General features: G+C 65.2%; 1 protein-coding gene across 1 annotated transcript in view; it reads left to right on the top strand.

Moving 5' to 3' along the window:
• TBC1D22A (TBC1 domain family member 22A) overlaps positions 1–23771 on the top strand; it is a 101216-nt gene that overhangs the window by 68008 nt on the left and 9437 nt on the right. Inside the window, exons 11-12 of the mRNA XM_037160435.2 lie at positions 6634–6761; positions 20641–20736. Of these exons, the coding sequence (XP_037016330.2) occupies positions 6634–6761; positions 20641–20736 (224 nt within the window). The remainder of the gene's footprint in view (positions 1–6633; positions 6762–20640; positions 20737–23771) is intronic.

The raw sequence follows: 23771 nt of genomic DNA, 5'->3' as shown, positions 1-23771 counted from the left end.
CCCGAGAGGGACCCGGGGTCTGTCCTGTAACCTCGGGGGCAGGACAGGCTCGGGAGGCCCGAGCCGCCTGCTGTGGAACAGGAGGGCCAGGTGTGAGTGGGGAGAGCCGAGACTTCCACCAAGTTTCCACTGAAGGCACCTCAGAAACACCGGGCGAGATTTTTAAGCAAAAAGAAGAAGAGAAATAGAAGGAAGCAGAAACCACGTTTCTGAAAAGCGTGGAGCCGCTACCGGGAGGACGGAGACTCCCGGCCCGATCCCCAGAGCTGGCAGGACCCGGAGAGGTGAGCGCCACGGGCGCAGGCGGCACGTCCGAGGGCGCCCCCTCGTCAGGGAGACGCGGCCCCAAAGTGAGCCGTGGCCCTGGCAGCCTCACGGAGCGAGTGGGTCCGACCCCTGCACTGGCCGTCCCAGCCTTTTTGGCACCAGGGGCCCGTGTGGTGGAAGAGAGTTTTTCCACGGGTGGGGGGCCGGGATGAGGAGGCGGAGCTCAGATGCCCACCTCCCGCCAAGTTCCCGGTTCCCAACAGGCTGCGGACGGGCCCCTGCCCTGCCCCTGTGCCCTCTGAGGCCTCGGACAGGGACGCAGCCCTCCCGGAGCGTTGGCACCTGGGCCGGCGCCCCCTGGGGGACGCCCAGGGCGGGTGGGGTCTCTGTGCTGGAGCATCTGCCCCCAGGGGCTGCGGGGTGTGAGTCGTCTCCACGGCGCCCGCACCCTCGCTCACGGGCCCGTCCTCCTCCCCGTCCCTGCCCTCTCCGCCCTCGATGCCGCTGCCCCCGCCCCCGTCCGAGAGCCTGTCCGCTCCGTGTTTGAGTTCGCCTCTCGTGGCTCCCAACCGCGGCAGTTGGACCGTGTTTCCGGCCTCGGAGAAGAAACACCGCGTGGCCCCTGCTCCCCCGCACACGTGCTCTGGCTTCTCTTCTCCATTTCTCTAGGCCCGAGCGAGGGCAGCGGCTTGGTGGCGAGCACCTGAGGTGGACACACCCTGACGTTTGTGGCTGGTCCCTGCTGTTTGCTGTTTTCTTGCCTAAGAAACTGGAAACGTGTGACCAACTTGGTGCACGGCCGTTTCACTTAGCATGCAACTCCATGTGTGCCTGTACACACGTGCATGTCTAGGTGCATGCATGTGTGCGTGTGTGCACACACGTGTGTGGGGCTTGCAAAGCCTTCTTCAAGGTCGGGCTGTCTCTGAGGGTGGCTCTGCCTGGCCACCTGGGCCTGTTTGGGTGGCCAGGGGCGGTGTCTGGCATGGCTCCCTGGGCAGGCTCCTCCGTCCCCCGGGGACACCCGTCAGCACGGATGACACCAGCTGAACCTGGGAAGGCCAAGGGTGGCTTTGGCCGTCGCTGTTAGAGTCGTGCACTCTGACCCCTGTGTGACAAACTCGGGTGTTTTCTAAGGGAGAGCGGCCCTTCCACGGCGTGTCCGGCCTCCGCGCCTGCAGGTGCGGGCCCCCTTCCCTGCGTGTCTGAGTTGGGGCTCCGTGTGACTTAGATGAGGTTGCTCTGAAAGGCGTCTCGACTGCAGCGCAGGTTGGAACTGACTTATTCTTTCCAGGGAGAATTCAGTTACAGCTGCTAAACTGGATTCAGCCTCGTCGTCGGCCGAGTGAAAGTGTCTTCGTTACCGCCGTAGGGAAGAGTCAGAGATCAGAGACAGAGGCGGCGGTGCCGCTGTAGCCCTGGGACGGTCCAGGAGCATGGGACTCCCTGTGCCCTGACGGGGACACCGTGGCGAGGGCCATGTCCGCACGGGATGCACGGACTGGGGGTCGGCGGGGCACGTGCAGGCCGTCAGGACGTGCGGGGGCCCCGAGGCCGAGGCGCCGCAGGGTTGCGCTGTCCTGCCTGTCCCCTCACTCACTTCAGGCCGTGGCTTCAGGACCTGCGGCTCAGGGGCCTGTCCGATGTGAGCACAGCTCTGTGTCCCTTGGCTCAGTCACTGTGTGTCGCAGAGCCGGACCGGGTGGTGGGACAGCAGGCCCTCCCGGCCAGGCGCTGCCCCTGAGACCCCGAGTCCTCTGTCTAGGTGGGCGTCATGACCCTTGAGTCAGGCTGGCCCCCCGCAGGTGCGTTCTGCCGCGTGTTTGGAGGAGGGGTGCGTGCATGATCTGGTACCAAAGGAAAGGGGCGGGGCTGGTGTGGCGCAGAGACCGTGTGAGGAGCACGCGCCCGGCCCCGTCCCTGACCCTGAACGTGCCCGCGGCACCGCTCACGGTGCTCAGGGCGGCTGGTGTCGGTGCGGTGCCGGGCTGGGCCAGGCAGGGCCCCCAGTCCTTCCCCTGCGTCTCTTTGCTGTGCCGGCTTTTCCCAACGACGCGGCGAAGTGCGTGTTTACGAGCCAGGCGCCTTCTCTGGCCCCCACTCCCGCCTGCTCGGGGGTGCGGTGCGGTGCTGTGGGCTCGGCGAGCCCCCCGGCCTGCCCGTGCCCCTGACTTTCCTCGGGGGCTGCAGCCCGGCCACGGTGAGGCCACCACCAGACCCGTCCCCACTGCCGAGGTTCCTCTTGGGACTCCTGGCCGTCATCTCGTGTATTCTGGTTCCTCACCCTCCACGTGGCTCTGAGGGGCGGGAGGAGCTCAGAGCGTCGGGCACGTCCAGTTGTGAGGAGGGAGCTGCGCCCTCACCCCTGGGCCCCAGCACGGCGGGCAGGGGGCCTGCACGTGCTGGGGGGTGGGTGGGGAGGGCGCCCCCATGCTGCAGGGCTCCTGCAGCGGCAGTGGCTTTGGGGGCTTCAGTGCAGTGGTCAGGGGACTGCCCCCTCTCCCGAGTGAGAGCAGCCCAGTCCCTGGGCCCCCCCACAGTCATCTCAGGACCTCAGGGTCAGGCCCGTGACCGCTTGCTATCAGCAAGGCAGTGCTGCTGGAAGAGCTTGGCTTTGACCTTGTCACCTGGGACCCTCCTGGACCCTCCCCTGCTCCCTTGCTCCGCCTCTTCTGGGCCTCACCACCGTCCCAACCCCTGGTTTTCTGCCGAGTTTAGGCCAGTTTTCAGGCTTCCTCCCCTGAGCAGGCAGAGGCGGTTATTCTCCATAAACCGAGGGACAGCTCTCTGCCCTCGTTCAGACTGGCAGGGTCCCGAGAGGGCCTCGGGCTCTCGGCCCGCTCACATCCCTCGCAGGCCCAGGGAGCCAGGTCGCTCTCAAGATCCCACCTGGACGTGCCCGGCTGGGTTCCGCCTGCCAAGGACGTTCAGTTCTGTGCTAGGAGACCGAGCGCTGACAGGCTCTGTTCCATCCCCATGCCCCGCGCCGGCTCGGGGCCGCGTGAGCCTCTGCACAGAGCCGTGGCCTCTGAGACGGACCCCCTCCCGCCCATTTACGGCCTCGGCTGGAGCCTCGGGCCCGTCCACACTGGGCTCCACCTCCCTCTGCAGGGCCACGGTGGGGGCGGAGGCTCTGCCCCTTCGCACTGTCCTTCCCGGACCCCCAGCTGCACTGCAGGGTCCGTTTCAGCCGCCCTGGTGGGCGCGTGTGCTGCGCACTGGGGGGCGGCAGTGGCTGCCCCGTGTGACGCCCACGGGTCGTGATTGAGAGGCTTTTCTCCTTAACAGTGACATCTTTGTGACCCTGTGTCCCGAGATTGATGTTCAGAGTTTATTGCCAAGCTGAGACTACTTAATTAAAGTGAAGACTTCCAAATAACGCAGTTCTCCTTGACCTTAAGGAGGAAAAGTGGTCTGGACTCAAGGCAGCCCATCAAACCTGGCTTTGAAATGATTCCCCAGAGTCGTTCTGTCCGTGGTCACCAGTTGCTGGAGGGACTGTGAGCCCTTTTCTGTCCCTCGCCATAAAGAGTCAGTGTCTGTCTTCCGCTGTCAGGCCGTGTCCGAGCCAGCAGCTGGAGGAGACGGTCACTGCGGCGGGGTCATTCTCCTTCCAGCCCGTGAGCCGTGGCCCCTCCCTGAGAGGTGGCGGGGCACCGCCTGCCGTCACGAAGGGCCAGCGACGGCCCCTCGGGGTCCTCTGCGAGCTGGGCCGCGGTGGCCTCCCAGTCTCCTCTGAGCTGCAGTCACACCCCCGCCCCTGCCTGGTGCAGTCGGGCTGAGGGGCCCTGGCAGCTCGGTCCTCTTGCCCGTGCTGGCGTCTGTGGACGTGTGTCTGTCTCCCTGCTCAGGAGCCAGGACGGGGTGGTGTGGGCACGGGGCGTGCAGCTGCTTCTTATTCGCCTCTTGGGCCCTGCGCCCCGCCTCGGCCTCCTCCGAGTGTGGGACCCTCCACACTTCAGATGACCCTGGGTCAGCAGGACACCGCCGCGTGACGGAGGTGGGCGGGCTTGTGCCTCAGCCGGGCTCTGGGAAGGGCCTTCTCCGTGGGCCGCTGGGCGCAGCGTCCCGTCCCTCCTGACTCACGGAGCTGCCTCCTCCGTCATCTCCTCTGCTCTCACGTCCGTTTGTCTGTCTGCCGCCCTGACCCACCCTCTGTCTGAGGTACGCTGGGCCTCTGGGCGCAGGGTGCCCGGCGGGGCGGGGCTGAGATTCCCCTCTGTGCCCTCGGTGAAGTCCCGAGACTGTGAAATGGCTGGAACGGCTCTGCCTGCCTGTCCATCCCCAGGACACCTCTGGGGGGAGCAGGGTTCTCGGAAGACAGACAGTGGTCTTCTCGGGAAGGTGGCCGGGTGTCACAATGAGGAACAGGATCCCCATGTGGCCGTGTGCCCGGTGCCGGGCCGTGGCCGAGGTGGTCAGCCCGCCCTGCCCTCCCCCTTCCAGGCTGCGTGGCCCTGTCAGGACAGGTGTCCCCTGTGGCCGGTGCTGGCCCTGAGCCTGGCCTCTTCCACTCAGTTTGTCTTTACTGCTGCCCCCTTTGCCACTTCGCTGGTGGGCTGTGGTGGCCCAGGGGTCCACGGGGCGCCCAACACGGGCCTGGCCACAGCCTCGAGCAGCCATTTGAGGGCTGTCCCGCCGGGCGCTGCTCGTCGGCCGGAGCGTCCGCCAGGGACTGGGTTCTGAGCTGAGGGAGGCCCCTGGGCTGTGGCCGCCACCGTGCCAGGGACTCTCCTGGGAGAGCCTGTGGGACGTCCCAGAGCTGCCCGAGGGTTGAACCGGGCCTCTCCTGACTCGGCAGCCTGAGGTCTGCCCGTTGCCTTCCTGTCCCCCCCCAGCTCGGCCCCCCGCCTCCCAGGTACAGCGCCAGGCCTGCACTGAGTCTGGTCGAGCTGTTCACACACCGAGTTCCCGGACGGAAGGAGGCCTCTTGGCTACAAGCAGCCACGTCCGCTCTCGGGCTGGCTTTTGTTCTTTGTATCTTTTGACTGATTAGAGTCGAAACATCCCCCTGAATCAGAGCCTATTCAAGGCACCGCCGACGTTGCCGCACCTGCATCTGCCCGCCGCCTGCAGAGGGGCTTTGAAAAGTGCGCCTCGTCATGCACCCCGCCGGGCAGGCGGGCGACTCCGGACAGTGCCTGGGCTGTGGATGCAGCCTCGGGTTCGTGCCAAGTCAGCGGGTTCCGTGGGCTTTTGTTCTTTTTAGTGTAAATCCTGGGGTGTAATGTGTTTGCATAGTTTACTTTTACCTTTAATCAAGTAGACGAGACTTCCAGCAGAATTCCCAATCTGCAGACGTGCTGAGAGGGGCGGCCAGCAAACGTGGTGGCCTCTCCCGCGTGCCCACCTGACCGGCCCCTTCCTCGGCACCTCAGGCCCTGGCCACGGACGGGGTCGTGGGTAGAGCCTCTCAGCCTGGGAGGAGGCAGGCCTCACACCTGCCTGCGCGTTCACTGTAGGCCGCCCCTCACTGCCAGTGAAATGGGGGTTGCGGGTTCAGAATCGCCCCTGACCTGGTCGCCTGTCCCGAGGCAGTGTCCGCTGGCGTGGCCTGCAGAGCAGAAAACAGGTGTCGGCAGCTCTGGCGTCTGCGAGGAAAGGCACCCTGCAGCCACGTCGTCCGCGCTCCGACGTGCTCCGAAGAGGAGGCGGCTTGCCAGGGTCCCTCTGCTCTCCAGGAGGCACACCTCACCCCTCGGCACGGCCCTTCCCGGGAGGCCTGGTGGTCCGGGAGCGTGGCCGCCCCCACGAGAGCAAGGCCGGCTGTCCAGTGTGCGGACAGCACTCGGAGGGCCCTGTGTGTGGGCGAGGGCGGCTGCCTCCTGTAGGCACGCGGGGCCTCGGGGCCAGGGCGCACTCCACGGGGGTGACCCCTCCAGGGCTCCAGGGCTCCATGGCCCCAAGGCCTTTCTGCCTGGCTGCCCCCCACTTGCTGGGCACGGCCCCGGACCCGGCTGCAGGGATGTCGGCTGTGAACCCCAGTGCAGCGCACCGCAGACAGGCGACTGCCCCTGATGGGAGAGTGGGCGAGGGTGCGGGGGATAAAGCTGGTCCCTCCCAGGGGCCCAGACGGCCCCACTGTGCCCAGGACCGTGCCGCCTGGCCCCCACTACCGGGGCCTGGGAGCAGGGGGCGTTCACCTGGGTGAGGTGGAGGGGCTGGCGGGCCCATCTCTCTCCCCCTGCAGACCCCGACTCCGGCCAGTGTCTGGCGGGCCTGCCTGGGGCAGGAGAAGGGCCTCTGCCTGGGGGGCCAGGGGCGGGCGACCTGGCTCTGCCCCGCGCCTCTTGGACCACTGTCCCCGCCGGGTCTCGAGGCCCAGCCCGGGCAGCCCCCCGACAGCCCCCCGTTTGTGTCTTGCAGAGCAGGTGCACCGGCACCTGGAGCAGCACGAGGTGCGGTACCTGCAGTTCGCCTTCCGCTGGATGAACAACCTGCTGATGAGGGAGCTGCCCCTGCGCTGCACTGTGCGCCTGTGGGACACCTACCAGGTGGGCTCCGCGAGGGGGGGGCCGTCTAGACGGCCCCCGCGTGGGGGTGGACAGGGAGCAGACTTGCTGGCGCTGCACTTGCAGCCAGACGCCACTCGACTACACCACAGGAGGAGCTGGCGGCCCTTCAGTCCTCCCGCACAGATGACAGCCCACAGGGAGAGGGGGCAGGGCGGGGCGGGGCTGTCACGGGGAGGAGGCTGCCCCAGCCAACCTGAAGGGACCATGGAGCAGGGGGGGCTGCGCTTGTCCCAGGTGGGTCTGAAGGCGGCAGAGGAGGCCGCGCAGGCCAGTCTGCCACCCTCCTCTCCTGGGTGCTGCCGCCTGGCTTCCCTGCGGGGCCCGCTGGGCGGAGCCGGGCCCAGTGGGCAGAGGGAGCACATTCCCGAAGGGCAGGAGGCTGAGCCTTCGTCCACACTGGGGGGCAGTGGGAGGTCGGTGGGCCCAAGGCCGCTCAGCTCCCGGGGTCTGTGGTGGTCCCCGTTCTGAGGCTTGGTTTCCTCATTCTGTTGGCGTGCTGTGGTGTCTCGGTGGGCCCCACCGGGTCTGGAGACTGCTTCGGGTGGAGCAGGCGTCTGCCAGTGCAGACTCTGCGAGTGCGGGGCTGAGGGGCGTCCCGTCTCTGCCCGCGCTCTCGGCCCCTCTCTCCGGTGTCTCAGAGTGGATGGCCCTCCCCCGTCAATCACAGCAGCACAAGGGACACACAGGGACACAGGGGGACACACGCAGAGCAGTGTTGTTCAGATCAAAGGGCAGGAGACCCAGGAGTGGAGCCCAGGGGCCTTGGCGGGGTGAGCGGTGGGGGGGCCCAGCAAGGAGGGAAAGCCCGGCCGTGGGAGAGCGTGGGAGCCAGGGAGATTCCACAGCAGCTGTGCAGTGGAAGGTTCTGGAGGATGCAATGTCCAGTAGGTTAGTCTCCAGGCATTTAGTACTTCAAAATGAGACCAAGGAACTGATTTTTTAGAAAAGACTTTATTTATTTTTAGAGAGTGAAAGCGTGGGAGAAAGAGGAGAGAAACATGAGTGCGTGGTTGCTTCTCCTGCGCCTCCTACTGGGGGCCTGGCCCACAACCCAGGCGTGTGCCCTGACTGGGGATCGAATTGGCGGCCCTTTGGTTTGCAGGCCGATTTTCAATCCACTGAGCCACACCAGCCAGGGCTGATTTTTAAGTTAAACTAATTTTGACTCACTGAAACTTCAATTGAGCAGCACACGGGCCACGGTGAGAAGGGGGACTACCCTCTGGAAGGCCCATGGGGGCCACCTCTGGGAGTGAGGGGCTCCGGGGAGCCACCGCCCTAGTGGCGGTGTGTTAAGGAAAGGGTTTCTTTCCTTTTGTGCCAGGCAAGTGTTGTGGGGTTGCTTTTCTTGGCTCAAAGCGTTTATGAAACCCTTTCCTGTGGGGCCGGCCGGGCAGGTGGCGCAGGCGGCTGCAGAGGTGCCGGGGGCAGAAGCCTGTGTCCCCCCCCCCCCCGCCGAGGTGCAGTCCTCAGCACTCGAGGCAGCAGAGCGTGGGACCCCCCCCCCCCGACCCCTCCGCCCTGGGCCCTCACGCCTGCAGGCCGGGCGGGCCCTCCAGCATCTGCAGTGAGAAAGGCCGCGGGCCTCTCACGGGGCCGAGCTCGCGGCCCTGGGCCTGTCGCTTTGTGCTGGGCCGTCTGAGTGGCCGGCACAGGGCGGGTCCCTGCATGGGGACGGGAGCTGCCTTCCACAGGGCCCCGGTCAGGCCCATCGGCTAACAGACCAAGCACCCCCACCCAAGGGAAGATTTGAATATGCATGAAGTCTGCTTTGTTTGAGAAGCATTGCGAGTTTTTATTTCTTGAGTATTCAAAAATGGCAATGCATATGCAAATGTAATTTAATCAGCCCATTCTAACCTTTCAGCATTCAGCTACTGAGAGCTTTGTGGTAGCAGGCTTCCAATTTGGGGGCACCGGGGACACAGCCCCCCTCCACCCCACCGGCCCGTTTATGAGTCGGTGGAGGCGTGGGCAGGATGCGCTGGTCCAGGGCCCCGCCCATCTCTGGTGCCGCATGGCCCTGGGCGAGTCCCTGGGCGAGTCCAAAGGCCTGCGCGGGGCCGTGCTCTTCGGAGGAGGGCCAGGCTGCAGGCACCGTGCAGCCGCGTCCCCTGGGTGTGCGTCCTGGGTCTGAGTTCGAGGCCTGGTCCTCAGACTCCCCATGGAAACACGGGTGCCTGCGTTGTGGGCGGGAGAGGGAGTCTGCGTTCTGACCCCTGACCCCTGGTGCCTGCATTTGGGGGAGCCGCTTTCCCGTGCGGCATCTCCATCCTGCTCTGGGCGGCCCGGCCCAGGGGCGTGTCTGCTCAGTAGACTGAACCCCAGGAGGCCGCCGGAAGGCGTGGGGACATGTGGCACAGCCCAGCCCGCCCCCGGGGCCCCAGACGGAGGGCACTCCTTGTGTGGCGTGCCGCCTCGGGCTCCGACCACAAGCGGGCACTGAGATCTGCCGCTGTGTCTGCCCTCGCAGTCCTGGACGCCATGGTGCGGGGTGAGGGGTCAGGCGTCAGCAGGGCCAGAGAGACACCTGTCCCTGCCCCTCTCCCAGCTCCCGGCCTCGCCCCGTGTCCTTGGCGTGGAGACGCGCCACTCAGCTTCCACCTCTTGTCAGGCAGGACTCCGCCCTCGCGTGCCTGCGTCCAAATCCCCTCCTCTTAGGGGACGCCAGTCGCTGGACTCGGGGTCTCCTTGTCCACTGTGACCCCACCTTCACTACCTTTGCAGACCCTGCTTCCCAGTAAGACCGGGGCCACAGGTGCCCGGGGTTAGGCTTGGGGGCACCCTGGGCGGGAGTGTGGGGCGCACTCACATTCGCTGGGCCCACTCTCCTGGCTGCCGTGCGGGACAGGCGGGTACAGCTCCGTGCTCGTACTGGAGCCCGTGGGGGCCCGTGTGCTTCAGGAGACACGGGGCCAAGACACGCCATCGGGAAGGACCCAGGGTGCGGCCTGACCCCGTCACCGGATGGCATTGTGCTTGGGTGTGGCATTGGAGGCACAGTTACCTCCAGGGAAACAGCTTCCTTCCCAGTGCTGCGAGGCGGTGTCTTTGAGAAACCGCCAGGGCTCCAGGGCCGGCCTGCCCTGGCCCTGCCCAGAGGCAGGGAGGGCCGGGCCCTTCGCACCGTCCCCATCACTGCACTGTCCCCGTCACCATGAAGCAGGTGCCAGAGCCCCGGGCGCTTGCACGCTCGGAGGGCCTCTGTGAAACCCGGTCTTTCATCAGACTCCGGATCTGGGGCATCGAGGTGTCAGGACGAAGTTCCTTTTAATTAAATTTCACAAAGAGCAAACGTTAACTCCGAAAGTGTCTTTAATTTTCTCCCTACAGCCCACAGTGTCTTTTGAAAAAGGTGCTGTGCACTTTAATTTTCGTCATTATGAAGAGCCCGGTTGTGAAGGGTGCATCAGTATCTCCTTAAGTGAGTTCGCCCTGTCGTACATTAATGCTTATTTTGGGTCTGGTTCTGACCTCTCTCTCCTGTTAGCGAGAATTGGAAGTGTTCCAACTTCCTCTCCCGAGTTCTGCTGGCACAGGTGGGGCTCCCCCTGGGGCCACCCTGCTGCCCAGAGCAGGGGCCCCTCCAGTTACCCGGTGTGGCCCTCGGCGGGAGTGCCTGCGGTCCAGTCTCTGCCTGGCCGCTGTGGCTCTCTGTGGGGCGGGGCAAACCCGGCCCTCGGAAGGGCTGTGCCAGGCGGCAGGGGCGCTGGGAGGGCCTCGCCCTCGCCTCTGGTTCAGGGCTGGGAGGGGGGAGGGCTCAGTCTCCACCCATCCCATCTCTAACTCCGGCAGCCAGACGGGGAGGGAGGGCCCGTGTGCCTGCCTGCAGCCCGTGCCTGCAGCCCCTGCCTGGGCAGGACCAGCCTTCGCCGGCCCAGCCTCATCCTTCTGCCGCCCGGGGCCAGGAGGCTGCTGTCTCAGTGTTCGGTCCGGTCCTCACCAGCGTCTCCAGGTCCTTCAGCAGGAGGCCCATGGACTCCTCAGCGTGTGGGGAGTCCTGCCCAGAGAGCCCCCGTCAGCCCATTCGCCCGGTGTGGGGCAGTGGGTGGATGGACTCTGGGGAAATACTGAGCCCTGTTTAGGCACACGGAGTTGGAGAGCCTTGGACACTACCCAGCGACCATGCCCAGTGGACGCAGGGCCCTGGGAGAAGCAGGCCCCACGGATGTTGTGTGGTATCGGGCAGAAGAGAGGTGCCCGGAGCGGCCGAGGAGGGCGGAGGCATTAGTGGGTGCCGCCTGCCTGCCGGTCTGGGCTCCAGGCCCGTGGAGAGTGTCAAGAGTGACAGCAGGAGGGTGGTCTGGGGTCCTGGCTTTTGTTTGCTCTGCCAGCCACAGTGGGGGGCTCATGGACAGAACTCGGGGTGCCCTTTGTGGGTACCAGGCTGCCTGCTCCCACAGGACGCTGCTGGTCTCGGGTCGGGTGGCCCTCTGTGTGGCCCACTGTCTGGGAGGCCTGGTCCCTCAGTGTCCTTTGTCCCCTCCGCTGGTACCACCGGGGGCGGGGGAGGGGATGTGCACCATGCTGGGCGTCAGGAGGGCCACCTCACCTGGGGTGCTGCACGGCGGTGGCCAGGTCACGCCATCGGGAGGGGGCCCTTCCAGGGTGGCCTCGCTGTGCTGTGGCCTCCACACCGCGGAGTGTCCACCTTTTGTGGTTGGTTGTCCTGCGTCCTCTCAGACCCTGTCACCAGAGGGCTGTGCAGCGAGGTATTGGAGGCCCTGGAGCTGGGGCCAGCAGCCTCGGGCTGCTCCCTGCGGCTTCGGCTGCAGCGAGAGGCGGTTACGACCGTGTGTGTGGGAGTGGACACGATCGTGTCGCCTTTAATGAGCCAACAACCTGCGCCACCGTCTCGGCGGTGCCGTTGTCAGGGACGAAGGAGACACACACGGGCCGGGCTCGGCCGTGTCGGGAACACTGCTGGCAGCCTCTCTCGGCCGCTAATTAATTCTCCCTCCCCAGTTTCCCCGGAGTGAACTGGAGAGGCAATTAACATGATACATGAGGCGAGGAGCTTGGAATTTCAAAAGGTGAAGGCGAGAGTTAGTTTAATACGTAATTAGACATATTATTTGTGACTGGACGTTTTTTTCAATGTGGCTCACTGAGGCAGTGGGCCCTATTTTTAGCCCTGCAGAGCCAATAAATACCACTTTGGGCTGTTTTTCAACTCAGAAAGGCTCATAAATTTTCTTAATGATATTAAGTGGCTAATTACATTGTACATTGTTAGAAATAACTCCTATTGCAAAGTCTAATACAACAAAAGTTGCAAGAGAAAGTTTCATGAGAAGTTCATTTGACTAAATTACCCAGTGAGACTCTGGGTGTGAGACACCCTGACCTCATTTCTGTGGCCGACTCGCGTCAGCCGCTGAGCCTGGGGCCCCGGCCCGCTGTCCGTGTAGCGGTCCTGGTGGGGGCCCTGGAGCCGAGGCCGAGCCCCGAGGGCGAGGAACCTCCCCGTCCGCCCCGTCCCTGAGGTGCGCCAGCCCTGGGCAGCGTGTCGCCCACGGCGTGGTGTGCGCGTTTGAACCCACGAGAGGGCCTTCTCGTATGAGCCCTTTGGCCGCCCCGGCCCAGTGCCTCCAGGGGGTCGTTTCCCCGACCCCTGCGGTGCCGAACCCACGCCCTGCCCTGGGCCCCCCGGGATTGTCGATGGCCCACTTGCACTCCGTGCTGGGTGGGTGACCCAGCGCTCACTGCAGAGGTCTCCACCCGAAGTGCTGGTGGAGAGGGAGCCGTGATGAGAACAAGGCCCCACATGCGAAGAACCCACGCGTGGCAGTTGCTGTCATGGCCCTTAGCACACGTCACCTCATAGGAGGGGCCCTCTCTCTGTTTTCCACGTGGTGCCCTGGGGCGTGGCCGAGGGCCGTTTGCAGCCTGGAGCCGGGGACGCCGGTCAGCACTTACTCTTTCCACTGGGTCCTGTGAGCCTGTGACCCTCGGTCAGTCCCTGTGGTCTTGTTGCTTTTTGGTGGTGGTGCCCGCTGCTGTCCCTGCCCCCTGAGGTGCTGGGCTCTGGGCCTTCCCTGCTCGGGGTGGGCTGCACCCACTTTACTTTTACAGTCCAGTTAGAAAGGGAAACCCTTAGCTCAAGGTCGGAGGCCTCCACCCACTAATCACTCCGCAGTTGGGCCTGCAGGCCGGGAAGCGCGGTGCCTGCCCTTGAGGCGGCCCTGGCTTGTGGGTGTTCCTGGAAGGAGAAGGACGGCCAGCGCACCCCAGTGGGTACGCACTGTCCCCTCCCCGGGGCTTCTGAGCCCAGGGCCTCGGTGTGACGCAGACGTTGTCTCTCTGTCGTGCAGAGAGAAGCTGTGGGTCCCTCTGGGAGGGGCAGGGGGCTGTGAGGGGGACGCTGGGCTGGGCTGGTCCTCCCGCCCCTGAGGGAGCCCCATTCAGACCTGGCCTGGGCTTGCGAGCGTGGTATCTAAACCCTCGCAGTTATAGCGGACGCGCACGTTGAGGGTCCAGAGGCCCGGCGTGCACTCAGGCAGGTGAGGATGTGGGGTCCCCCTGGGGCGGAGGCGTGGTGGGGAGCCGCCGAACTTCTGGGAACGAGCAGGGGGAGAGACTACCGTGCTGTGGGGGTGGTGGGGCGGTGGCAGAAACCTGGGCCACTCAGGCTGCTCTGCCCCCTGGCTGGGGCCGTGGTGCGGTTCCGAAAGGAAGCCAGAAACTGTCCCCACGGCGGGGTGTCTTCCCACAGGGCAGCACCGGCCCCTTGTTTGGCTGGAAGGGCCACACCGCGAGTAGCAGCGTGGCTTGCCCACGGCTGGGCCTGTCTGCAGGCCCCGCTGTGCCGTGGCACCTCAGGTGGCACCTGCCACCCACCCTGGGCCTGCCTGACGGGGCCGGGGGGGCCAGGTGGGGGGTGCAGAGGGGTCTCGAGTCCCGACCTGCACTGCCCGGTGTCCTGCGGGCCGCACTCGGCCCTGCTGGTGTTGGCCCAGGCGGCAGTGGCGTAGCCACGTCCTCTGCCCCCGTGGCCGTGCCCCTGGGCGGCGCGTCGGGTGCAGCTCCTGGGGAGCCCGCTCCCTGCCGCCCTCTGTCCCCACACTCCAGCGGGAAGGACGGTGGGCTCTGGGCCACAGGAAAGCTTCTTGGTTCTGCGGTCAGGTTTGAGTGTGAAACTGGAATTTCTGCATTTAGTAAGGCCTTTCTTCGGGGGCTGGAATACTCAGTAGGTTTTCCTATCGCTCTTAATTTCCCCTTAAAATTTTATTTTGCCATAAAAATGATGGATAAAAAGTCATTCCAGGAAAAACGGGTCTGTTTTCAGGGAGCGAAGAACAGCTCGCTCCCCGTAGCGGCACAAGCGCAGACTCAGTGCGCAGACCCGGGAAGCCGCAGGCTCACAGCTGCCGGGCGCCCAGGCGCTGGTGTCCCGGGTCTGGGTGTGCCGCCGGCCCCTTCGTCACGCGGTGAAGCCACGCCTTTCAGCTGAGGACACCCCGACACTGAGGCTGGAGAGGTCCCCGATGACCGCCTGGGCCCTCGGGGCGCAGCAGCCTGGGAACGTCGATTTGGGGCAGGTTTGGAGAAGCACAGAATTAAAGGAAGCGGGTTCTGGTCCCAGATCCCGACCGTCCTGGTTACGCCTCGGTGACGGCACTGCTGGGCGTGCTCACACCCTCCCCTCGTCCCTTCAGACCGGTGACCCTGGCAGGGGATGCAGCCCTGTGCCGGCGTAGCAGCAGGGTGGGGGGCCCCACTTGGCCTCGCCTGGTGCCTGTGACGTGTGTCACCCGTCTACTCGGAGAACCGAGGGGAGGGGCCTGGCGGGCACCAGTGGTTTCTGGCCGGAAGTGTCGCCATGGCAACGCACGAGGTGGCGGCAGCAGGCCCCGGGTTAGTTCTGAGCCTTACCCCTCCCAGGCAACTTCCAAGTCCTTTCTCCGGAGAGAAGCAGGCGTGTCTGTGGAACATGTCCCTCGTCACTCCGGGCCACGGCACTCGAGTGGATCGTCCACTTCTGGGTGCGGGTTTGGAAAGGCAGGTGCACGCACTCTGTCTAACGCCCTCGAGGCGTTTCCGCGGGGGCCCCTGGGAGGCTCAGAGCCGGCTCCCGGGGACGAGGCAGGGCCCCGGCAGGGACGCCCACAGTTCTGCCGTCCTCTTGGTCCCAGGCAGCTGTCCCACTACCGTCCTGCCGAGTCGCCCTCACTGCCCCGCCGCTGCCCACCGGGCACAGCCAGGAGCCCCGGGCCGGCCCTTGGGGGTCTCTGGCCCCCAGCCCTCTTGCAGCAGCCTCCCCCGTGAGCGTCCCCGCGTGCCGGGCCCAGGGGTTGCCTGTGCCGACCGAGGAGCCCTGGGACTGGGGTCCCAGCCCCCTTCCTGTGTGTCCTGGGGCGGCTCCGTAGCTGAGCTTTGGGTGTCACGCCCCAGGACCCCCAGCACCCGAGATGCCAACGGACTTCCAGGAACAGACTCGTCGGTGCAGCAAAGCTGGCAGGGTCGTCCCGGGCCCACGAGCACGTGGGCGGGGCCGGCCTCTGGCCTCCAGTCTGGACACACTCGGGGCAGGAGGGGGACCGCGTGACCCTCAAAGATGGGGCACGTGGGGCTGGGCGCTGGGGCACAGCCATCCCTCAGGTGGGGTGCTCTGCCCGGTCACCTTCTTACCTGGGCCCACGCTCAGCGTCGAGTGGACAAGGACGGCACTGTCGGGGAGCCACACACTGAGCCGTCAACCTGAAGAGGTGACAGGCTGTCCCCGTCACCAGAACACCTTGCCCGTGTATCCTGGGGGCATTGATTTTCCTGTCCCAGTAATGGGTGCAACACCCAGACCAAAAGCGGGCGGAGATGTGGGAGGAGAGTCTCAGCCGGCTCCTTGTTCTGTCTCCTCAGCCCCCGACACTGGACGTGCCCAGCGACCACGCCCACAGGGCGGCGAGTCTGAGGGTGGCAGAGCCCGGACGCCAGCTGAGCGCTTCTGTCTGGGCACGACAGGATGACGGGAGAGCCACCAGGGCTGTGGACACAAGCAGCTGAGGAACCGGGCTGGAGGTGGCACAGGGTGGGCAGAGAGCACTGGGCACCGAGGACCAGTAAGGGGGCGTCTGAGCTGGGGGCGCAGCCACCTCGGGGCCTGGTGAACGCGTGTGTCCCTGTAAGAGCTGAAAGTCGGCCAGTTTACTCCCCACTGTTAGAAGCCGGGAAAGAAGAGGGGATTGGTCTCCAAGGAAGTGGGAGTGGAGGGTGGAAGACGGCTGATGACAGAAAGAGGGCTCATGGCCCACGGCACCCAGCTTCACCCTGGAAGGAGCGGCACCCCCGAGACGCCGGAGGGAGGCCCCCCGACTCCGCAGGTGGGCCCTCGGACGCTGAAGCAGCACCACCGACCACAGACAGATTCCTTCGCAGTGTGGAGGACGCTTCTCAGCCCTTTTTCTTCGCGCAGCGAACACCGGAGTGAGACGAGGATGTTGAGAGAAAAGAGGGTGATAAGCCGATGGGCCTGCGTGTTAAGTCATGTGGCATGTGAGGACACCGGCCGGCGTGGGGCCCAGTGGGGTTTGTCCCGGGACTGGGGGCTGGCCCGGCCCTCGTGAGGTGACCGAGCCCTGGGACGGGGAAGGGCCGACAGCACGAGACTGTGCCGGGAGACGCAGCCTCGCGTGATGGGCGGCACGTAACCTCGGAGCAGGGGGAGGCGGCGTCTGTCACGGGGCCTGTGCTGGGCGCTGCCGCTCACGTCCCGCCCCCCCCTCTGGGCAGTGCCACGTTTTGCCGGCTGGGCAGGGGTTTCGGGCGGCAGGGACGGCGTACGGCGGGGGCAGAGGGGAGCTGCCCGCACTCCCGAAAACGCGTCTCCCGCAAGAAGAGTTGAACCGGCGAAGACACTGGGTGCGCGGTGGATGGCGAAGATCGAGGCGCAGGGACCGGCTGGGTCTCCGTGTGCGTCACGAACAGGTAGAGGGTGAAGTTCCGAGACCAGTGCCAGTTGTGACGACGTGAGGTTCATGGAAGCACCTAGGGGTCAGTTCAACCGGAGATCGAAGGCTTTCCCGCCAAAAGCCTCGGAGCGCCGCTGAGAGAAACGGGACTGTGGTGAGACGTGACCTGCGGGCGGGCAGGCTCCCCCTGCAGACGTGCCCCCGGTCGCCCGGAGCATCTCGTTCACGCAGAAACCTTCGCTGTAAAACGCACTTGGGGACGCCAGGGTCTGAAGGCAGCAGAGTTCACAAAATTTTAAAAAAGTGGTTTCGGGAAACGAATGGTGACAGGGAGGGGGCACTGGAGGGGCGGAGAGCCGGCCCGCTTCCTGCAGTGTCCAGAACGCCCCGTCCCCTGGGGCAGCTGGGCCGTGATGCCGAGTGCGGGTCGGCCACCACTTGGGAGCTTTCTGCGCAGGGTTGGCGTTGAACTGCGGCCTTTCCTCTGATTTTGAACTTGCCGGCCCCCCGTAGCTGCATGGGCCGGCTCCTCAGTGTCAGCCCTTGTCCCCGAGCACTGCCCCTGCGAGGTGGCGTCTCACCACGGCGCTGATGTGACGCCGAGGGAGCTTGGCTTCAGGCGGCCCGTGGTGGACATGGTCTTGTTAGGTGCGTGTCCTCTGGTCTCCGGTCCCACCCACACCCACACCTTGTTCTGCGTCTCTGGGAGCCCTGGTGAGCGCGCCAGCCACAGAGCAAACATTTATTAGGGACCTTTAAACGTTTCAGTGTCCTCTGTCCTGCTCTGTGTTTCTCGTTCTACGTGGTGTTGAAGTGCTCGTTCCAGTCAGGAGCCGCTGCGGGCCACCCTCCTCCCCAGACGCCCCGGGGCTCTGGCGACTCTCAGGCCGGGTTTGGTGGGCTGCGACCCAGATGGGGACAGACAGGCCAGTCGGCGTCCTGTGAGCCATTATGGAGCCCGGCGTGGAGACAGCAGACCGGCGCTCACAGGTGTGGGCGGGGCTGGCTCCTTTGCCTGCCGGGCCGGCTGCAGGCAAACCGAGGTCTCCCTCCCTTCCTCCCCCCGCCCACAGGTGCTCTGAGTCCCCTGCAGGGGACAGTGGCGCAGGGCGGCCCCGTGATGAGTATTTCAGAGAATCACAGCAGGGGGCTCGCCTGTGCAGCTGAGGTGGGCGCACTCGAACCCGCGCGCAGGATAAGAGACGGTTCTTGTCATTGGAACGGCCTCAGAAATACGCCCACCCGAACGCATAGACGCGGAAAATCTCCTGACGCCAGAAGGCCGGTTCGTTTTTATTTCTGCGCCAAAAATTATGAAGAAGCTTAATGATGCAATTAAAGGTGAAACATCGCTTCTTTTATTACGTTTTCTCTATTAGAAAAAGTGGAAGGAAAACTGTCTTTTTGTCTCCCTTCCTACATCTCAGAAAGTATGTCATGCGTAAGTAATTTGCATTTAGTTTATCTGCAGTCATTTTGAACTTGAATTTTTTCATGTTATAAGCAAAAGTAGCTCCACTGCAGAGCCTGAAGTGCAGCTTTTAGAAAGCCCCTCCTGTCGGGGGCAGCTGCCGCCAGCCGGTGCAGGCAGGGGAGGCGGGGGGGCGCAGTGCTCCGGGACACCCAGCTGGCCCCTGGCCGGGGAGCCAGCCCGGCCGCAGCCCTGCCCGTGAGGACCTGCCAGGCCAAGTGGAGGGAGGGCTGGGGCGAGGCTGACGCAGCCTGGGCCTGGGTCCGGGAGGAGGCACCGAGCAGGGCTGCCCAAGGTCGTGGAGGCCAGAACCCCCAGGTGGGGCGCAGCTGAGGCCACGGATTCTGGATGCCGACCAGGTGGCCAGGGCTGCAGCCAGCAGTGGTCACTCAAGCAGACAGGCCTCTTGCTGACTCTGAGAAAGACGGTTTGAGTTAGTCCTCAGTCTGTGTTAATTATGAAAAGTCTTAAATGTGCAGGAAGTGCAGGTAATTGATGGACGCCTGTGGTTCACTGCCCAGCGTTGTCAAGCCTAATTGTTGTTCCATTTTGCCTCAGCTCTTCCTCTTGCTCACTTAGAAATTAAATCTTACTCCCACCACTGAAGCTTCCTTCCTTCCTCTCCAGAGGAGGTCTCGGTCATTTCCCAACCGGCCTCGGCGTTGTCACCGCGTGGCGGGGACCCGTGGACAGCAGGGGCTGCCCCAGCCAGCGCTCCGCAGTGATCTGTGAAGGCGTCACACTCGGACGTTCCTGCGCACCCTGCTTGTTATCTTTTCAGTGTTTGTTCACCTTGGTGGATAGAGCTGTGTTTCATCTGTCCTCACGCCTGTGCTACAATGTAGCCGTTCTCCTGCTTTACTTTGTTTCTAAAGTTTTCCGGTGGAAATTGTAACCTGCTCTAGTGCAGCAGTCTTGCACGTGTCTCCTGCCCTGTGTGGAGGTGCTGTGACTGGGGAAGAAAGTTTCGGGCTCTGGGACAGACCGCCCTCCGCCCAGCAGCAGCCCCACCCAGTCCTGCACCCCAGGGCCCGCCCGTTGGAGAACTAGGGCCCGTGTCCCCCGCAGGACTGCCAGTCAGCGAGCGAGGCTCTGCCTGTGCGTCCCGACTGCTCGGCCCGCTGTGCCTCTTCCTTGGGGGCTCCGAGGGGTTGGCTCCGCGTCTGTGTCCCAGATGCCCGTCCGGCGCCGTCCTGTGTGCACTGCGGGCTGTCATCCTGCTCCGCGACCGCACCGGCACCGCCACTGTGCTGCCTCTGTTACACGCAGACTTCAAGTGTTTGTGTGGTCAGATGTATCGGTTTTTAGAGTTTGTGGTTTTGAGGGTGTGTGTTTTTGCACTCGGCACCTGGAAGAATGGGTTTGGGGTGTCCCTCCATTCCGTCTGCAGTCCTGCCGTGGGGCCAGGGGCAGGAGAGGCCACCGGGGCAGCGGGAGAAGGGACCTGTGAGCCTTGAAGATGATGCCGGGGAGAAGGCAGCAGCGACCCAGGAAGAGGAGGAGCGGGAGGCCTTGGGGAGGGAGAGGCTCTGCCGGGCCGGGACCGGGACGGGGAGGAGCCCCTGAAAGGGTCCGGCCTGGGGGCACCGAGAAGGTCCAAGGTCAGCTGGGGGCGGAGCTCGGCTTCAGGGGCCGCGTGTTGTGTTAAGGGGTCTGGACACTGTCCTAAAGGCGATGGCCATCTTTCGGTAGCCTGGTGTCATGGTAGGGGCCTGCTTGGAACGCGTGTCTTGGTTGCGTGCCGGCCAGGGCGGGGGCGGTGTGCACCGCCCAGCGGGCCTCACGGAGGCCTTCGTGGCGTCTCGCCGAGTTTGAATTGTTAGTTGATTTAGTTCCAACCCAGACAAACGTTTTACTTTTCCACGCTTCTGTCTGTTAATGCAAATTAGCGAGAGCGTCATGGCTCCCACTCTGGTGACTGGTGGACTTGGGGACCAGAAGGCCCCTCCTGACGCAGAACACACCAAAGGCCGCTGGTGTGCTTTTAAAGAACGTAACTGCAAAGGAAGAGACTCTCGGCCTAGAAAACGGGAGAGAGGGTCAGTGCAGAGGGTGAAGAAGCCGTGTCAGTGCCGGCATTTGCCGGGGCACCGGCCGGAGCAGGGCCCAGGAGAACGAGGCCGGGGGGGTGTGGGGGCTGGCCCGGTCACCCCCCGCTCCACACCCCCTCCCATTCGGCTGGCGGGGCACTGGCTTCTGTGGGCGGCTGTCCTCACCTGTCACGGGCCCCACCCACGGGCCTTGCCGTGTCTCTCTCTCTCTCTGCCGGCTGCTTGTTACCTGTGCAGGGGAAGAGAGCAGACACCGGCTTTGAACTTGCTGACGGCTGGTCTGCTCTCCACGCCCAGTTTCCTGGGCGGCTGGCCCTTCGGGGAGGACTGCACCCTCCCCACCGAGACGGGGGCGTGGGTGCCCGGCTCCGGCGGCTGCACAGGCCGCCCGGCCTCTCGCTGACCCTGCCGTGCCTTCCCTCTTGCAGTCTGAGCCCGAGGGCTTCTCCCGCTTCCACTTGTACGTCTGTGCCGCTTTCCTGGTGCGGTGGAGGAAGGAGATACTCGAAGAAGGAGATTTTCAAGTAAGTGAGCGCCTTGCAAAAGGCCCCCGTTTGGTTTTCTGTGCGGGGAGGGTCCTTCCCACCTCAGCTCTCGGGGTTGTTTGGGAAGGGCACGCGGAGGCCGGCGGGCAGCCCGCCTTCCCCACCCCGGCCCCTTCTGCTGCGGAGCCTGCCGGGAGAGGCAGCTGACCTGCCGGCTGCCTTGCTGGCATGGCTGCCCCCAGGCTCCGGGAGCCCTCCCCGCGCCGCCGGGCCTGTCCCCCGCAGGGGTGGCACTGGCCCGGGGCGAGTCAGGGAAAGTGCTGGGCCCAGGCGCAGACACTTGGTAGCTGTGTGACTTGGGGCTCGAGGGTCAGCCTCTCTGGACCCCAGTTCCTCACTGACGTGTGGGGAGAGCCACGTCCGCGCCCTTCATCGGGCTCTGCACCCACCTAGGGCCCCCGTGTGGCCAAGTCCCTGGCCCACGCTCCCCGCTGTGGGCCTGTGCGTGGCGGCCGGACTCCCTGTGGGGTCACCGTCTGAGGGTCGAAGCGCAGTGAGGAGGACACCGTGTGGGGACCAGGGCTGGGCTCCGCCCCCGCGGGCTGGAGGTGCCCCTCCTCTGCCAGGCGAGGGCAGGCCGGGGTGGCCTGGACCGCGCGCTCGGGCTGGTGGGGGCCAGGCCCTGCCGGGGGCCGTGAGGGCGCGTGTGCTGCTGCTCGGCCGGCGTGGACCGGGCCGTCCTAGCTTGGAGGGTGGCGGGGACAGGGGACAGGCCCAGCCCACTGGCTCTGCGGCAAGAACCTGGGGGCCTGCGCGCCCTGCACAGGGCTGGGCGGGGTGGGGGGTGCGAGGCTGCTTCTTCCTGAGACTTGAGACGAACTGGGCTCTGCCGTCGTGGGGGCTGGAGGGGGAGCGAGTCTGCGTGCCCCAGGGAGCTGGAGATCGGACCAAACGGGACGAGGAACCGGTCAGATAAAGAACCCGGGCACCCTGGTGGGCACCGGAGTTGTGCCTGCTTGGCGGCACTTCAGGAAAGGGACTCTGGCCCCACGGAGGACAGCCGAGCGGCCGAGGCCCGAAGCCGCCTCCAGCAGGGGGTGTTCAGGGAGGGGGCTCTCCAAGCCCCAACCTTGGTGGGGCTGCGATCTGCCCTGTGGGAAATAACATGGTTCTCTGCGTCATCTCCATGGGAACAGAATCATTTTTGGAGGAGGACGTCTTCCCAGAGAAAGGCAGGCCCCCCCGGCGTTGCCGCGGCCCAGCCTGCAGGTGCCGGCGGGGCAGCAGCCTCTCCCACACCTTGGCTTCTGAGACCCGCTCAGGCCTTTGGTCTCGTTCCGTCCAGCCTGCACTCTGCCCTCTGGTCCAGGGTGGCCCATCGTGGAAGGGCCTTTGTCCCCTGCTGTCCCAGGCCCTGGGGCAGTGTCCCCATGCTGGTCTACCACACCCCTCAGAACTTCCCCGGGCCAGGCCCCGTGTGGTGCGTCACCAGACTGGGATCCCTCCCACGAGGGGCTGCGGTGGCCAGGGAGGGACAGAAGGGGCAGGTCACTCTCAGGGTGGGGCCGGGAGCAGCAGGCCCACAGCAGAGGGGTGGCAGTCACGGGGGGGGGGCAGGGTGCAGGTGTCAGACTGGGGAGGGCGGCGTGGGGTGGCCGGGGGACAGAGCGGGTCTGGTGCGGCTGGCCTGCTGTGGGGAACACAGGGCCGTGAGGGCGGGCGGGTCGGGAGGCGAGTGGAGGGGAAACAGCAGTCGGGCAGGCCTTGTCCCCTGCCCCCCAGTCAGGGGAGCCCCGAGTCAGCGGGACAGGACCCCAGACGTGGTGGAGGACGACCGTGGAATGACAAAGGCCGGCACAGGAGCGCTGGGGAGAGGCGGCAGGCAGAGGCAGGGGTGTAGGGAGCAGACTCCGAGCAGAGAAAGGGGGGCCCGACAGCGGAGTCTGAGGAGCCAAGAGACACCCCAAGGGGGAGCAGCGGCAGCCCCGTGGGAGCGGAGCCGGCTGGTGCGGGGAGCTCTGACCAGCACACGGGGGCGGCAGCATGCGGGGACACGGCTGAAGCCCGGGGGCTCCTGGCGGCACCTCTGGTCAGAACTGTCGGGGCAGAAGCTCCCGGGAGGGTGGGCCCAGGGCTCGCTCCTCATCCTGGAACGTCTTGATCGGCACATTCTTCTCTCAGCTCAGCGAACGGAGAACTTCCTGGAACCGGGAAGGAGCTGGAGGCGGCCGGCGCAGGGGTCTGGTGGCGCCTTGGCAGGAGACACGCCAGGTTGCTGTGAGCCTGGACAGTGAGGACGGGGTGGCGGGGGCCTGGCAGGACCTGAAACTGAGCAGACGGTGACGGCGTCATTGGTCCAGGTGTCTGTGGGATGTCCGCAAAGTACGTCATCCGGCCCGGCCTCCGAGGGGCCCAGGTCTGGGGGTGCAGGCCACACCGTGTCCTCCGGGGGCCCGAGCGGTGCGTTTGCCGAGGGCCGCCCTCCCTCGGAGACCAGCGGCGGGCAGCGTGAGAGCGGGCAGTCGGTGTCTGGGGAGTGAAGAGCCTGTTCAGCGGAGCGGCCCTGCCGGTGGTGGCCCAGCTGCACAGCGGCCTTGGTTGGACATCTGCGGGCGCGGCCGCGAGGGCTGGTCGCCACCTCACAGCCAGGGCGCTTCTGCGATTCACGGACGTTTACGAAATAAACTGACCTTTGAGCCGAAGAAATTCTGTGTGGAAAAATAAAGGCGACTTATGTGAAGATGGCGAAGGGACTAATGAGTAAGAATAAACAAACGGATCAGGACACAGGTGGTGGAATTGTTAAGTCGCTGTATCTCAGGGGCATTTGGAAATGTCAGGGAGGCCAGCGGGTCTTAACCGGGACCAACAGGCCTCCGGGTTTGGGTGGAGAAATTGACAGATTTGGGCAGAGAGTAAAATGCCAAAATTGCCTCGAGACGAGGTTCGAAACAACCTGGACGGCCCGTAGTCTGGGGATGAGTTCCGGCACCGCCAGAGGCCCCCGTTCCCGGTGTGCGTCCTCCCGGGCCCTCCCACACTCCCACGCGCCCCGTCCCCCGTCCCCGGCCTGG

This window comes from Artibeus jamaicensis, unplaced genomic scaffold (genome assembly GCF_021234435.1).
Source record: "Artibeus jamaicensis isolate MK-2021 breed Jamaican fruit bat unplaced genomic scaffold, CSHL_Jam_final contig_233, whole genome shotgun sequence".
NCBI lineage: Eukaryota > Metazoa > Chordata > Mammalia > Chiroptera > Phyllostomidae > Artibeus > Artibeus jamaicensis.
This window is presented reverse-complemented; position numbering and strand designations above follow the sequence as displayed.